At 38.3% G+C, this 16,658-nt stretch overlaps 1 protein-coding gene across 1 annotated transcript in view; it reads right to left on the bottom strand.

The window, feature by feature from the left end:
• Positions 1-14,275: 14,275 nt before the first annotated feature.
• The window catches only part of ZNF804B (zinc finger protein 804B), a 4,439-nt gene continuing 2,056 nt past the window's right edge, over positions 14,276-16,658 (bottom strand). Inside the window, exon 3 of the mRNA XM_010138019.1 lies at positions 14,276-16,658. Coding sequence (XP_010136321.1) covers positions 14,276-16,658 — 2,383 coding nt within the window.

The raw sequence follows: 16,658 nt of genomic DNA, 5'->3' as shown, positions 1-16,658 counted from the left end.
GCAAGATATCTGCTGGAAATTGGAAAAACCTCAAGATTTAGCCATGATCTCAAAAAAGATGAATGAATTTTTTCAGATAGTCATGGGCAGTCACTTATGATTTTATTTCAATCAAGAAATGAGAAAACAGTGTGATACATTTGAAAAAATACTCAAAGAAGAAAGATGACTGAGATCTTTTGGGCAGCTCTTGAAATAACTTGTTGACCTTTCCTTGAATAGAGTTGCTTACTTAAAAAAACGTGGATTGTTAATTTTAACTTTCAGTACATTTGTATATGTTAGGTTTAAAAAAAAATGTTAAAAGTGCCTTGAACAAAACTGCAGTTCATGTGACATCAGAAACTATGAAAGAAAAGAAGCTCAGAAGTACTATCAAGGCGTTACCTTTCTGAAGTGTCTACATTTCTACCTTCCTCTGCTGGCTGGGGGTCATCCTCAGTAGTTCACAGCACATAACAAAACTTTTCCTTACAGACTAGTTGTGAAAGCTAAGGAGCTTTCATGAGCAATGAAATAATGAGATATATTTACAATTTAAGATCTTTGAATTATTTTATCTGTCCAAAAGATGGAAGAATTCATAAAGCATTTCAGTAAAACAACAGAAAATAATTTTAATATTTTCTTGCTTCTGCCATGCTGCTTCAATTCTGTGAACAAAGAGACTGAAAAGCTCACTGTGTTTGGACCATCAGTAGTCAGTATGCCAGTGAAATCCTGATGCTTATCAGTGGACTTTACATAAGACTATAAAACCTGTAATTTCCCTTAAATTCGTTACACTTTTACCTATCATACCAGAAACATGTCATTTAATTCTTCATTCTTTTGCAGAATCTAAGGAAGATCCTTTGCTCTGCTTTAAGCTGTAGGTTCATAACTCACTTGAAGTTTCTGTACATAGGTAAACCCCTCAAATGATTAGAGGTAGGAAAAAAATCAATAAGACTCTACTGAGAACAAGTTAAGCATGTTTTCCTCCTTTAAACGAGAATTCTTAATTCTAGGGTTTCTTGCACATATCGTTTAACATCAATGAACAGCAAAGTTTCCTTATAATGAGTTAGTACTAGGTCAGTTTTCCTGCCAACCTCTACTGTTCTCTTGAGCACAAATACCCTCAGACGCATAGGATGAAATAACATGATTGCTGAAATACTTCTAATCCCTGTCATAATACGTATCAACTTGATTAATCTATGTTTAATTGAGATTGAAAACTAAAAGGAAAAAAAGCAATGGAAAACATTCTGCTCATCTCTCAACATGTATAAACCAGTGCTATTTTAGCTTCCACATGTTAGCTGATTTATTTTTCATGTCATAGATAAGTGTACATTTGTACTTACCCACAGATATCTATGATGTGTGCATCCCTGTGACAGAGGATGTGAACCAATGCAAAAGTTCACCAAGATATGTGGAGCTTAGCAGAAGGAAAGGAGCTCATCAGAGCCTCTGTGTGATCCATCACGCAAATTTTACATTATCTGTATGCATACCTTAGATGTCGTCAAATGTGCGTGTACAAATGGCTGACATGGAAGCCTGGTATAATACAGAATACAAAAGATAAACGTCTAAATGATCCACAGAGTCACAGATTCAAATGCAGCATCCTATTTCCGGCAGCAGTAGCTCAATCTTTAAAAAGCCTGGGGGCCTCAGTATGAGAGAAGCTGGCATTTTATATTTTAAGCAAAGATCTAAAATACTGTATACTTTTTCATTATGACAACTTACTGAGAGATGGAGAGGTGGGAGATGGAACCAGAGGATTCAACTTATGTTGAAAGTTTCTACAGGTGGAAATCATGATCTCCTAAGGGACTCAGCAAAAAGGGCAGAGATCTCAATTGTTTAAGATGAATCAAGACAATAAGAACAGAACTGTAAGAACAGATCTGCAAAATTTGGATCTGTTTTTAGATTTCAATCACTGCTAAATTCTGAGCAAGTCTGTTCTGCCAGCCTATAGAGGCAGGAAAAGCAGACCCAGTTGACACCATGCAAGCGACCTAGTGTAGGAGTCTGGACCTTTTCAAGAGCCACAGAATCCTTACATACTGGAGTATGCAAGTTCTCCCCAGAAGTTCTCTCTCTTTGTTTGGACAAAGGCCTCTTTAATATTCCTAAAACGACAATTTCTCCCCAATGTGTGACAAGAAATGAGGACATAAATATGCCTCAGCTGCTGCACAGATATTTCTGTGAAGATATATACATACATATATACACACATATATATACTCTGAACCATTGCATTCGTGAGTGCTTATATTCTCCAGAGTCACGAGTACAGTTTCATGGAAATTATATGGACTCTGTGGCACACCTATTGCTTGATCCTTGTTTTAGAAGTTGTCATCATTATGCTTACATGACTTTGCATTACGAACCTGGAAATTAACCTGCTTACCTATTTCAAAACACAGGTCTTCAGGTTATTTTCTTCAAAGGGTCGCTAATCCGAGATCTTTGGAAGAGCAAGAGCAATCCCTAGATTTATTGCATGGAATTGGGCAGCAAAAGATAGAACAAATGGCACAGGAGTGTCAAACAATTGTTTCGGGGACTACAGTAGCAAAGAGCAATTTTGCATACAATGAATGCCCTGCATTTCCTCTGTCACATCTGCAGCAGTTTATGTCCTTCTCTGGAGAGATACAGCCAGCTCATGCAGTGTATGCTCTGAGTAGATTGCAATGAATTGTTGTGTCCTAATGGGAGCTACCTGAGCAATTTTAATCTTCAGTCACTAACTGCAATGGCTTGGCAGCTTATGCTTTGAAGACATTGATAGCTAACTACTGCATCCAACCACTGTTTCTGTCTGTCCAAGACAGGTATAATGAGTACAGTATATGAAGGTCCTTGCCACCTTGGCATCAGTGCCATCTTCTACAGCTGTACTCAGTTTATAATGAACTCTGTAGGTTGCTTGAATGGCTTTTTATATACATCAATGCCACAATTTGATGGTAAAACCTCAAATTATTTAGCTCTCAAAGTGTTATTTTTCAGGTCAGAAAATGGGGTCGAATGGGTCTATGCAGTAGAAAGTGTGTATAGAAAGAACATCTCCCATAAAGCTCAGACTTTATGGCAACCAGCCCTGATTGCATGCATCCTCCACTATGGGAATTTATACGGGTGTGAGAGCTGCCCTTCCCTCAAACCGTGTCTTCACGCACTTTTAAGCACAGCAGCTCACGTTAACTAAAGAGAGTTAAAATGAGCCATCTTTCTTTTGAAGGGCAATTTACTTTCACAGACTGCTTCGTTATCTCCACGCTGTTTTTCACAGCTGAGATGGGCTCAGGCTTTGAAGTCTTTTCCCAAGCAAGTGGAGCAGTGCAGCTGCCCTCCTTTGCACATTCCTCTTTTTGGCTGCAGCCTGGTGGGAGCTTTCCCTAGCTTCCCCTAACACAGGGCAAGTTCACTCCCAGGACTTCTGCTCCCCTAGGGCTTGCGTGTGCCTCCGCATTTTCTAAAACTAGTCATTCCCCAGTGAAGGTTACAAAACATCATAGCAGGTCTTTATTTCCCTTTGTTCCCTGGTGTCTGAAATACATCAGGAAGAGACATACATATGTATAGAGTTGACCAGTTTGGGTTGAGAAATATCCTTTGCAGTGTTGTTTGGGCCATTGATTTCTTGTGCATTGATGATTCGTGGAAAAAATACCACGATGTATCATCGTGTTAGATTTATTTGCAACTATCATGCTCTGTCATGTCGTGTGCTCAGAGTTTGTAGTAGATACTTTAATGGTTTGTTGGAGTAAAGACTGTGATCTGAGGAATATAATTTTCTGTTTTGATTAAGTCTTATCAAAGGAGGAGTCTTTAGAGGCTTTCTTTTTTGGCCCGTCATTTTCTATCTGTGGTTATTGCTTTACCTATGCCACAGATTTTTTTTACTCACATCAAAGATAGTCCCACATATTTGTTTGACAAAACCTTGAAAGTTTCATTGCTATTTGAAAGTTTCATTCATTTCTAGGAGCTAAAGTAGATTAAAAACATATACTGAATGTTTATGTGACATACAGAATACTAATGACTGACCATCTAATACCAGCTAATAGCAAATTACCACTGAAAGTCAACCAACTTGATGATGAGGAAAGTATCTCTATCTGCATGGGAGGAAAGAAGAAAAACGAAAAAAATTAAAAGCAAGAAGTTAATCTGGTACTGGTGCAAACACATGTAAGAATATAATTGAATTATCATTTGAGCTGAGCAAATAGTATGAACCAAATAACCTGTTTTAATTTAACCTTTTTTCATAAATTGTTCATGAGCTTCTTAAAGATATACTTGTCTTCGTATATTATTTACAAAATACTTTGATGAATAATTCTAGACAATTCTTGCAAAGCACCGGAGCAAAACTGACCCATATTTAAAATGTCAGCGGTCCTTTGACTTCAGTCAGGGCAGGAACTTAATAAGCATCTCTTTATAAATAGCTGAAAATAAAGATTTATTGTGACTTCCTTCTTGCTTTCCCCCTGCTCTTTAAGCAGGTGTAGTACCTCTATCATGATGAGTTGGATTAGATGTAGTGATTCCAGTTTTGAGTTTAAAAAATTCCCAGATGCCCAAAGCATAGCAATGCATCTTTCATGCTGCTGATGTCCTTTGAACACTAAGCGGTAGGCACCTATGCTGAGCTGCCATCTAGGCACCTCGTAAGCTCAGTGGAGAGAGATAAGCACCTAGCAAGGGTGACTAGTGATCCTGAGGAAAGTGGGATGAGCTCATTGTAAGGTCTCTTCCGTATATAAGGAATACAGACAATCAGAGATTTATGCAGTCCCATTTAGATGGGAGGATTCTTGCATGCTGTATGCAATGTGTTGATCTTGTGTCATTTCATTGGCAGATCTGTAACAAAATGTGCTGTGTGAACACTGGGGTATATCCATTACACACACAGGAGGCAAGAGGGCACTTTGGCTTGTGGTCTGGAAAGGTCTGATCACTGGGTTATGAAGATAGACGGAAGCAAGTGCAAATACTGGCACAGTTTGTGGGCCAACACAAGTTTCAGTCTTTGCACACTGGCATAGGTGTCCCATAATGTGTCACTGAGCTTCTGAAGCCTATTGATCTTGCTGACGATCAAGCTTGTGAGAAGTCAGTAGCAGATAATCAGAGGGAGTAAGGTTAAGCCAGCATTTGACGCAATGTTAAGTTTCTCCTTAAGTACTTACACGCTTAGATCTGAAAACACAGACACAGAACAGAACTAAGAGAGAGAGACTCATGGGGAAAAGCTCATTGCTAAGAATTAAACCTGTGATATGTCAGCAGTATGTATCAGTGCTGTAATTACACATGATATTAATAAAAGCATTAAGCGTTTTAAGTCACAGGCATCTTTCATGAAGTTACTAGTAAACTAAGAGGTAGACCAAGGATCATCTCATTTAATTGGCAGTGTTTTTTTTCACATCTGGTTTCTCAAGTGTTTCAGGGACACAGGGAGAGATAGAATGTAGTCCTGAAAACTCCTCTGTGTACTTCAGATATTGGTTGCATGCTTTGGAGAAGACAAAAAAAATCCAATCCTGTGTGAGCAGGAAACTTGTCCCAGTTGACAGCTAGCAACGTAACACAGTGTTAACTTTTCTCCTAATATGGTTAGGTTCTTCAAATTTAGAAACCCTTGGTGCTCCAGACATCTGGAGAAAGCAAACTCACTTGAAAAGGACGTACACTCTCAGGAAGACTGGAATCTGACATAAGCAGAGAAAATCAGAGGAAAAAAAAAATCAACAGAGAAATCCTGGCATAAGCAAGGAGCAAACATTTCTGGTGTTTTCACCTTTTCTGATGATGGTAGGACTTTACACTTCATATCAATGCAGAGGGATGACAGATAAGCATTTCCTCAACTGCATATACCTTCTGAGCATGAGGTATGGGGGGAAAAAAGCCTCTGTTTTGGGAACTCTGCAATATTTCACCTGTGAAGGTATGCAACAGTTGTTTGGTAATAAAGATATTTCCAACCTGTACATCTTTGCCTTTCAGATTTACATGCAAAATTCTATGTCAGAAGTATAAGTTTCTATTAGATGCAATTGTACATCTGTAAGAAGGCACACACGCCCTCCCCAGCATCCAGACACATAAATATTTCTATTAAATTTTGTAGGGTTCACCTGAGCTGGCAGGAAACAGTCAAACCATAAATTATTTGCAAAAAAAAAGAAGAATAAAATTATAATTCAACCACTTTTGTATAGAACATACTGCTTTCTACAGAAATAGTTTGTTTATGGCTGTCTGACACTAATTTGTTCATTCCTTTCACAATGATTTATTTATTAATGTAGCTGATTTGCAGACATACATAGCTTGCAGTACACAAAACAGTTTTATAAATAAAAATAATAAATACATTTAATTTACTGATCACCAAATGACAAATTTATTTGGTCTAAAAGGCTTTTTGCTTATTCATAAGAATGAAATACTGATTTTTATACGTAATATAAGTTTAGATGTGCACTCAAGTACAGGCAACAGAACTGCTTACACTGCTTGGTGAAAGACTATCAAGATTTTCAACTTAATCTTTATTTTCTGGGGTTTACAACCAGGTCATAAAAAAAGATTCGGGGCTGAATCTTCTTTTAAGACAGTCGTGTATCTACTGGTTGACATCTCAGTCAAGAACACTTCTATGCACATTCACAAAACTTTGGTCGCTGTTGAGCAGTAGATGTTTAGAGTGTATACCCATTACTGTAATTATAAATTTATTTCTGTTTATGATTCCTGCAATTTTCTATATGGCTTCTTCTGTGTTTTCTGTTAAATAAAACAATGTGATTTTTGAACAATAATAAAAAGTAATTTAAATGTGCTGCACACTATATGGACAAGTAAGGTGTTGACCTAAGGCTCAGTCTGATGGTCCGGAGGACAGTGAGATTATTTCCAGTGACCTGAAATGTTAACGAGTTAATTCCCCTTAGTCCTGAGGCAGAGAAACATTCAAGCACATCACAACAGTGTGTCCCAGTCTCAGCAAGGCAGCAGTGCAGTTCACTGAGTTGCAGATGCCTGTTATACCCCCCCACATTGTTATCATTATGCTTAGTGTCTCGAAAGAGCAAGATAATGATCTGCATTGCCAGTGATTCTTTATATTTCTGTATAAAGTTTATATAAAGATACTTGTTTTGCATTATAAGGTTATACACTGAAGAGAAAGATTTCCCAGCAGAGTGTAGGAAAGATTTTGCTGACGTTGCATGGGGACCCAAGTACTCGGATGTCATCTCTGAAGAAAATTTACCTAATATGACCCAAGCCTCCCTTTCTGTGTTGTTCTCTCTCTCTCTTCCTGTCCTGGCTCAGTCTCATTCCCCTCTTTGGCTCTGTTGATGTGACTGACTGTGGGACTAAACAGTGATGCAGAACACAGGAGGAAAAGAAAGAAAAAAGGAAGGGAAGGGAAGGGAAGGGAAGGGAAGGGAAGGGGAAAACCACTGCGCTGCAACTGGTGGTTGAACTTCTTTAAATAAACTTTGTGTGCCTGGATCCTGAGAGCATTAGTTGTAGCCAGACAAGCTATTAGATTATTTCTGAATGCAGGGTTTTAATTTAGCACTAGCAAGTTTCCTGAGGATACCAAACTGGGAGGTGCTGTGGACTCTCTTGAGGGAGGAAGGGAAGGGAAGGGAAGGGAAGGGAAGGGAAGGGAAGGGAAGGGAAGGGAAGGGAAGGGAAGGGAAGGGAAGGGGAAAACCACTGCGCTGCAACTGGTGGTTGAACTTCTTTAAATAAACTTTGTGTGCCTGGATCCTGAGAGCATTAGTTGTAGCCAGACAAGCTATTAGATTATTTCTGAATGCATGGTTTTAATTTAGCACTAGCAAGTTTCCCTGGGAGGTGCTGTGGACTCTCTTGAGGGACTTGAAGAAGGATCTAGAAAATTTGGAGCATTGGGCTACAATTAATAGGATTAAATTTAACAAGTCAAAACGCCAGATTCCACGCTTAGGATGGAGTAATGTAGGCACAAGTATAAATTGTGAGAGAAGTGGCTGGAGAGCAGCCCTGCAGAAAAGGATCTGGGGATGCTGGTCAACAGAAGGCTGAATAGGAGTCAGCAGTGTGTCCTGGCAAGCAAGAGGGCAAAGCACATCCTGGGGTGCATCAAACAGAGCATAACCAGCTATTCAAGAGAGGTGATTGTCTCACTGTATTCAGCCATGGTGCAGCCCTACCTTGAGTACTGTGTCCAGTTCTGGGCCCCAGAATTTAAGAAGGATTTGAAGGTCCTTGAATGCATCCAGAGGAGGTCAACAAAGCTGTTGAAAGGGTTAGAAGGAATGTCCTATTAGGAGCAACTAAGGACTTTGGGCTTGTCTAGTTTGGAGAAAAACAGGCTGAGAGGTAACCTCACTGCTCTCTACAGTTTCCTGAGGAGAGGAAGTGGAGAGGGAGCTGCTGATCTTTTCTGCCTGGTATCCAGTAACAGGACCTCCCCTCTGCCAGGAAGCTTTAGACTGGACATTAGGAGAACATGGTCAAACACTGGAACAGGCTTCCTAGAGATGTGGTCAATGCCCCAAACCTGTCTATTTAAGAGGCATTCAGGCAATGCCCTTCATAACATGATTTAGCTTGGTAAACTCTGAACTGGTAGGTAGATGGACTAAATGATTATTGTAGGTCCCTTCCAACTGAAATAGTCTAGTCTATTTTGCAACCATATTCATTTTTTACTCTGTCTAGTTGGGTAGCAATGCTGCTTTGCCAAGGGCCAGCTGCTTTTCAGCTGCAGTACTTAGCGCTGCAACAGGAGAAGCGCTGAGATCTCACCTCAGACTTACAGGAAGACTTCAGAGGGCAGGGAGGTTTCCCATCCAATCAGACACAGGGGAAAAAGAATCTCTAAGAACAATCCTAGTCGAGATCCTGTGGAGTGGAGACAGTATCTGGGTCTTCCCAAGGCTGGCCACTGCAGTGAGACAGTATTTTAACTAAGGGAAGGAAAAAGAGTGTCTTGAAGATAAACTGAGTCAAAAGTAGCTATAAATACATTTTTCTTCTTTTATACTGACTAAATATTTGCTTTATTGGGCTTTCCATTTTTAATTTAAACAAAATATATGTTTATTTCCTCCAAAAGTTTGCTGCATCTGATGATGAGGTATTTTAAGTCTGACAAAATCTTTGCTTTTATTCTCAAGGAAGTAACAGTCCTACATGCAGGTTTGGCTTGAACAGAGAAATTGTGGTATAGAGAAAAAAAAAAAAAAGGAAGGAAGGAAAAAAAAACCCAAACTTAGGCTCAACTGTTAAACAGATCTAGAATTCAGGCTTTAAGAAAGTGTAATTCATAGCTAGCTTTACCAGGAATAGGAAGGTGCGGACATCTTCATTTCTTCAAACATTATATCCTAGACAGAAAAGTTTCGCTGTTTATTCAACAACAAACAGGTGAGATATGATCCCAGTTGGTTTAGCTATTAATGATATAGGTGTTAATTTGCAGGGAATTTCCTTCAGACATGCCATACTTTTTGTTTGTTTGTCCAATCCTGAATTTTGTTTTTGTTTCAAAACAACTTGATGAAGAAACATAATTTAATGTAATTAGATACACTGTGTTGATTCTGTCTCAGTTGATTTGCTGTGATTTCAAGGTTTAATAGAATGCCTGAGTCACGAGATGTCATTGCATGGTAGATTAATTTGGTACCAGCGATTGGCCGACGTATTTCCAGCTGTGCAGACAGACCTAACAGAATACGACCTCTGTCACACCAGACCTCAAAACACAGCGTTTTAGCTATTACATGTACCCATGCAAACACATGGTTTTACATTACTTTAGTCTTTATGCTCACCTGGAGACATGAAAATTCTGAAACTGTCTACTGATGGTGATAACTAGCCTTACAATAGTTACTGTGTAACAGCAGTGCCTGGGACCTCCAAAGCTGACTACCTATATGACGAAACCCAAAGCCTCGCATCAGAAAACTTGCAATATAAATGAAAGATAGTCAGAAAACGGTACAATAAACAAACTGGAAAAATAAGACGTAAAAGGGAAAACATGGGATAAAGCGATACTATTTGTGACTAAGGTAAATTTTAAAGAATGGTTAAAAAGTGAATAAATAATACCTTTGTGGATCCCACCGTTAGCTTCTTTACTGAAGGACCTTCCATAAAGCATTAGGAATCATAGTTCAGGCACATTGTTTGGGAAACCTGACAAGTAAGTTATAAGTGTAATTCTAAATAAACTGATTAATGCATAAAAATATCCAGGAGAATGTTGATACAGCAAAAAATACTTGAAAAAAACCACACAGATCGATAGAATAATTTTTTAAAGGAATATTTATTTTTAGTTCCATTTAAACAACCCACTTTTGTTACACATACTAAAATCTTTAGGAAACATTCTAAGAAATTTCCGGATTATAGCCACAGGGATGAATTAAATGTCTTTCAGTTCTGCAGATTAAAATGCAGAATATGTTTGCATCATTCTGCATTTTATTATGTTGCTGCCTTTTGGTATGCTTTACATTAAAAATACATGACTGACACTCTTTATACCAGTAAGCCTTTTTATTGGAAAAAAAAAATTATTGCATTAAACTACATTCCCAGGAATTCCTTGAATAACCTAAAAAAAAAAAAGCTCCTTCGCATGTACAATAGTGCAATTCACTTAGCTACTGTATAATATAAAACACTTTATACAGGGAATACGAAACAAAATTGCTAGTTTATATAATATACTAGCCAAAGTATTACCCAGTTTTAAATATAAACTTAACATTTTTTAAATCAATCTGATCAAACAGCATATATATGCAAATCTGCACAACAAATATACATGTTAAATGTATTCCAGAAGTGCTTCAGTTACCAAAAAAAAAAAAAAAAAATTACTAATGCGTAACTCGGGAAAGTTTTGTTCCTGGAATTTTGCAGTGTGGATGATCTGTTTCCTTGGATTATGTATCAAGAATCTACAATCAAGCTAAAATAGATTATTAACTATATTTATCGCTGCCACCATACTGTAACTCTTTTAAAAATCAGTCTAAATAAAATAAAAATTGTAGCATGGCTCCATCGATCAGGCTCAATTATGCTTTTAATAATAATAATCATACATACTTAAAGTACATTATTGATGAAGTCAAATATGGCAGCAAGAAGAGCAAATATATCACCTCAGCTGTGTTGACAATTTTATCACATTTCTCCAAGAAAACCCCTCTCACGTACTAAGAATAGTACTGGACATTCCCTTTGTTGGTAGTTGCTTTGTTGGATTGTTGCTTTGCTGTTGTGGTGTTTCTGTTCCTTCTTAATGTCTCCATTTTCCATCAACACCTCTCAAAATCCTAACTCCCATTGTTCCAAGAATTGAATTTAATCTTTATTGCCTATTCATTTGCCTTACCAGATCATCCTTGTTGGTAAATCCAATGAAGCATGGACTTCATATGATGTGGTTCCTTCTTAGAATCCCATGGTATTGTGTGTATATTAAGGGAAACTTATATAACTATTTTCCATAAATCATCTACGTAAGAATATATTATTAGGTTTCAATTGGTCAGGTTTCTTGTCATAGGAATTTCTACGTTATTAACACTGCCTGTAAGAGGCAGGGATACCAAATGTGTGCACGCATTAAAGATGAGATTAGTCTGTCATTCCTTCCATGTCACTTTTTTCTCTTGGGGATATCTACTTAGAATGCAAATGAACTCCTATACACTATGAGAACAGCTGTTTTTTCTTGAATAGGAAAGGACCTGGGCCCATGTATTTAAATCCTTGTAGAGCTGGAAAGGCATCTTTTAGGCTGATAGTAGCCAGAACAGCTTGTGATGGCTGTGCAGCTCAATCTTCCTCTTCTAGGGCACAGGTTGATCTGCTCCTTTAAAACGTCCAGTTCAGAGTGTTTCTACAGAATTATAACTAATGTTCCAAGTGGTCCACAGAGTGAAGGATCTCCTTCCAAGTAAGCAAGTACTAATTTTCAGAGGTGTTAAGTCACATTCAGTGAAATATGTTTGATTCTCAGAAAATAAAGTTTCAGAAGTATAGAAATTATATGTAAATTCAGAACTATTTTGGGAAAGATTTCCAGCCAAAAATGAAAGGAAGAATTTAAAACTGTGGAAATATTTAACATCTTTCCCAAAGAAAATTTCTGACTTCTTTAATTCTGAAACAATAATTTCAATTAAAGAAGATCCTTAAAATTGAAAAACTTAAATCATAAAGATAAGTAACTCCAAAACGGCATTAATCCATTTTGTTGATGAAATTAATAAATCAACTGGGAATCCAAACAAAAGATATTTAAAGGTGCTGGTTTCACCAATCTTTTTCAAAACAAAAATATTTTGCTTCTGTTCAGTCTCCAGATTTTTTCCTGACAGCTTTAATTTGATGGTTAAAATGTTAAATATCCAAAGAAACTTTAACTTTGAAAATACAAAACAAGCAGTAAAGCCATTTGAAAAGTTTAGCATAGTACCAGTTTATGATGAAGCAGCTGCTCTTAGAAATTAAAACAATTCCATTTTATTGCAATGAATCAATCTATTTTGATTAAAACTAAGTTAGAAAATTGGTCCTAAGTGCATTTCAAATACTTAATTTCAATTAGATTTCTCAGTTCTTCAGATAGCTGAATATAATGGAATAAAATCTGCCAAAATTTTTTTTTTAATGTGTTTTATATTGATTCTGAAAGATACATTATTAATTGTGCACTATGTTACTGCAAAAAAAAAAATTGAAGTTATTTCAAATGTTTCAAATCCAAACACACAGGTACTGTCTAACGCTTCACTGTCCAATTATATTGGGAAACATGGCTGCAGTCTAACCATAGTTATGAACTTCATGCTAAATATACCATGTTGAGTTAGAAACGTTGTAAAAATAGTCAAAATGTGCCATTCAAAGAGATGCTGAAGCCCTCACCTATTTCCAGATACACAGTTATTACTAGCAATTTCAACCATGCATTACCCTGAAGGTTGGATAAATGCATTCAAACACTGCAGATTCAGAATTTCAATCTGTGTGTTGAGAGCTTGGAAAGCCATGAGAGAATCTTGATGTATTTGTTTAGATTCAATACACTTTGAAATGCTGAGAACCGTGGCCAAGTTTTCTATGAGACTTGACCAGGACAGCCAGTTTCCACTCAGAATTCTACTCCAGCATTTTTATTAATATCAGAGTGATTTTATAGGACTAGCCAATTTTTATGCTTTTTGATGAAAGGGATGAAAGATATTTACACATTCTTTGGGCAAGACTCTCCCACATGTCTGAGCTCTGTTTGGTAGGAAATAAATGTTGCAGTCTTGGCGAAAGGATCTGAGGTTCAAAGCCATCACTAGCTGCTTGGCAACTGTGGGCTACTGCAGCCCATCCATGTCATTCCCTATGCTACAGCCACAGGCAGGCAATGCAAAAGGACTTGGCTTCATCCCCTTCTTTCCCTTGCCTTCTTGGATGTTTGGCTCAGGGAGAAAAGTAGCAACCTGCTTGTGCCAGCACAGAGCCTCTCTACACTAAGAGAATTTCTTGTTATGTACCTGTGACCAGACTGCAGTCCCTTTACACTGCCAAGCAACATATCCCAGTGATAAAATCTCTAAAAATATCTTTGAGATGTTGTTGCAACCCTCTTCTTACAGTGTTAACTCATCACGCCTCACTCTGAGGCTCCCCAATTTATTTTGGCCAGGAGAGAGAACTAGAGACTTGCAGTCCCTTTTTTGCTTAGTCTGAAACACCTTAACCAGACCAACTACAATGTGGTGTGTATACACACTCAGAAAAGCAAACCTTTGAGGTGTGTCAAGATTGCTCTGCCCTAAATTGCACTACTTTAAATCACTCATGAGTGTTGATATTCTTGGTCCCACTGTGCCTGGGTGCTGTGGTCCCATTTCTACTGACAGTCACAGACTTCACTTCAGGCTGTTCTTCATAAACCTTCTATACAATGACACCAGCTGGATCCCACCCTTCTTGTGATAGTATCATAGAAGGCTTTAAACCAGATTTAAGAAGTGATATGAGAACAAAATCAACATTCATGTGCTGTCAGCCAGAATGTGGACTTAATATTTGCTATTGTGCTCTTAGCAAAACATTCCATTTCCCCTCAGACATGAAATTGAACACTGAATAATTTATTTTATTAAAATTTGTGTTTGGAGCCATGGTGCAATCATTTGGGCTGGTTTAAATAGCTAGAAACACTGAAAACTTCTTTTATTGTAGGTAACTGTTGGGTTTGGCTAGAGCAAGAGTGATGATGGGACTCTTGCCCTTGGAATAATGGATGAACTAAGGGATTTGGATGTATAGCAGAAGGTGTGACTGCATTCAGATGTGGTGTAAATAAGGTTGGGATATATGCAGTGTGTGGCAGTGCAGGGAAGGTCAGTGATGAAGGGTGGAGGGCGGTGGTGGAGACCAAGTGCAGTGGGTGTCCTGTCAACAAAGAAGGGTGGGTGGGAATGAGGGCTGGTGCTAATGGGGAAAGTGATATGGGAGCAAAATGTGCCTGAGGGAAGGGGTGGAGGTGTGCTAGTGAGAGATGGCTGCCGTGGGGATGTACGGAGGCTGAGAGAGCAAAGCGTTGCAGCAGTGTGTGGTGGATAGTGGTGACAGTAGCATGCTGCTGAACAGGGAGGGCAGGAACTGCTGGTGTTGCAGAGAAGGCAACTGGTCCTGGGGCAGGCAAAACCTTCAGGTGTTTTGCCAGAAGTTGTTTCTGCATATGCTGCTGGGCTTGCATCTGCAGCAACCTGTATTTGTCCACTTCCTCTGGTGAAAAAGTGATAGGCTGCTGTATTAAAGGAGGGGAGGCCGATTTACTGTACAATTCTAGGTCATTTACTGTGTCATCACACTTTTGTATAGCACTGTCACAAAGAGAATTTGAACTGCCTTCTCCCCGGTTCGAGTCCATGTTTACATCATGTAGTTCTTCTTTGGTCTCTGTTGAATTAGCAACAACAGAATATCTATTAGAGAGAAAAGCACCAGGGAAATCATTTGGTACTGGGTCACAGCTTTGTATTAAGGGTTGCACTTCACTGATGAAGAGACTGGATTGTTCCTTTATTGCTGTGTTCCTTTTTACGCTGGGGCTCTGATAGCCTGTTCCTATTTGAATGACATCTTTAAAAAGACAATGGTCATAATCAGTGCCTTTTGAAAGAGCAGCATTAGTTACCTCTGATGCTTCAAAGTTGTTTTTCTTCACACTGGTTTCCAGCGAACTGATTTCATTATGCCCCATGCCATTTTTACCTATACTTAGCAGTTTCTCTGGCAAAGGTAACATTTCAATGTCATTTACCGATGACGAAAACTGAAGAGCAAAGTGACTTCGTGAGCGATCCTTTAATTCTACCCCACAAGGGTTTGAAAACCTCTCCAAATCATGCATTTGTTCCTGCATTTTCTTGGACTGCACTCTTTCTAGAAGCAATTTGGCTGTCAGTGACTTTCTTTTTCCACGTATGTCTTTTGCCAGGGTTTCAGAAGACCAGGTGGCAAAGTTTTTTGACTGACCATTCACATTCAGAGGCCCATAATGCGCAGCTTCAGCTTTTCCTGGTTCAGTATTAGAACCTCTTTCTGTGCCCTCTTTTATTTTGCTGTCACAGTTGGCAGTCTCTTTCGAGAAGGATTCTGAACTGCTCCCTCTTGATGTTCTGCTCCTAGATGATCTTTCACTGCTTCTTGAATCTCTGGTGGAACAACTTTTGGAGCTATGGTAGCTTCTAATTCTACTATGCCCTTTGCCAGAATGCCAGAGTCTATATCTGCTTCGTTTAGATCTGTTTCTGGATTGTAAAACCTCATGTCTTGAACATCTTTGATATTTAATTGTGCCTTCCTGTGTACAGTTTCTAGTTCTGTGACAATCCTCGTCTGTATCATCAGAAGTTAAAATATGCTTGTGCTTTCTGTGTTTACATTTGTGCCTTTCAGCTGTCTTGCTTTTTCTTTTACAACAAAAAGCCAAATCTTTTCTACTGTGAGTGTTTGAAGTGGGACTCATGTAACTCACATAGCTACTCATACCGCTAACTGAAGTGTCAGAATAGATGGAATGTCTATCAGAGGAGGACTTTTGAGGAGATGGGAATCTCCAGCACCTCATGTAACTTTCACATCGTTCATTTTCTGAACACCTGCTGTTTGAACTGGATTTGTAACTAAGAAAACTTCCATTAGAGTCTTTTCCACTGTCACTTATGTCACTGCTGCAGCTGGCCACATCCTGAATGGATCTGCAGTCATTTTGGTTTTCATCTTTTTCCTCGGAATAAATTAAATTACATTTTGCAGGTTGAGACTTTTTAATCCTAGACATAAAAGCAGAAAAGGAAATACTTTCATTTCTAATGTTCTGTTTTTTTCTTTTACAGCTATGAAAATGATGCTTTAAAGGTCTTCTCAGTGTTGTGGTATGAAGATTTTTTTCTGTCACATAATCCTTTTGTGAGACATCAAGGTAAGCAGGCACTTTGGGTATATTTTCATTCAAATACTCTGCAATATATTTTTGACCATTTTCATTCATTTCTTTCCCT

This window comes from Buceros rhinoceros, unplaced genomic scaffold, assembly GCF_000710305.1.
Source record: "Buceros rhinoceros silvestris isolate BGI_N320 unplaced genomic scaffold, ASM71030v1 scaffold13396, whole genome shotgun sequence".
Taxonomy (NCBI): Eukaryota; Metazoa; Chordata; class Aves; order Bucerotiformes; family Bucerotidae; genus Buceros; species Buceros rhinoceros.
The sequence above is the reverse complement of the archived record's forward strand: the minus strand, read 5'-3'. Positions and strand labels throughout refer to the sequence as shown.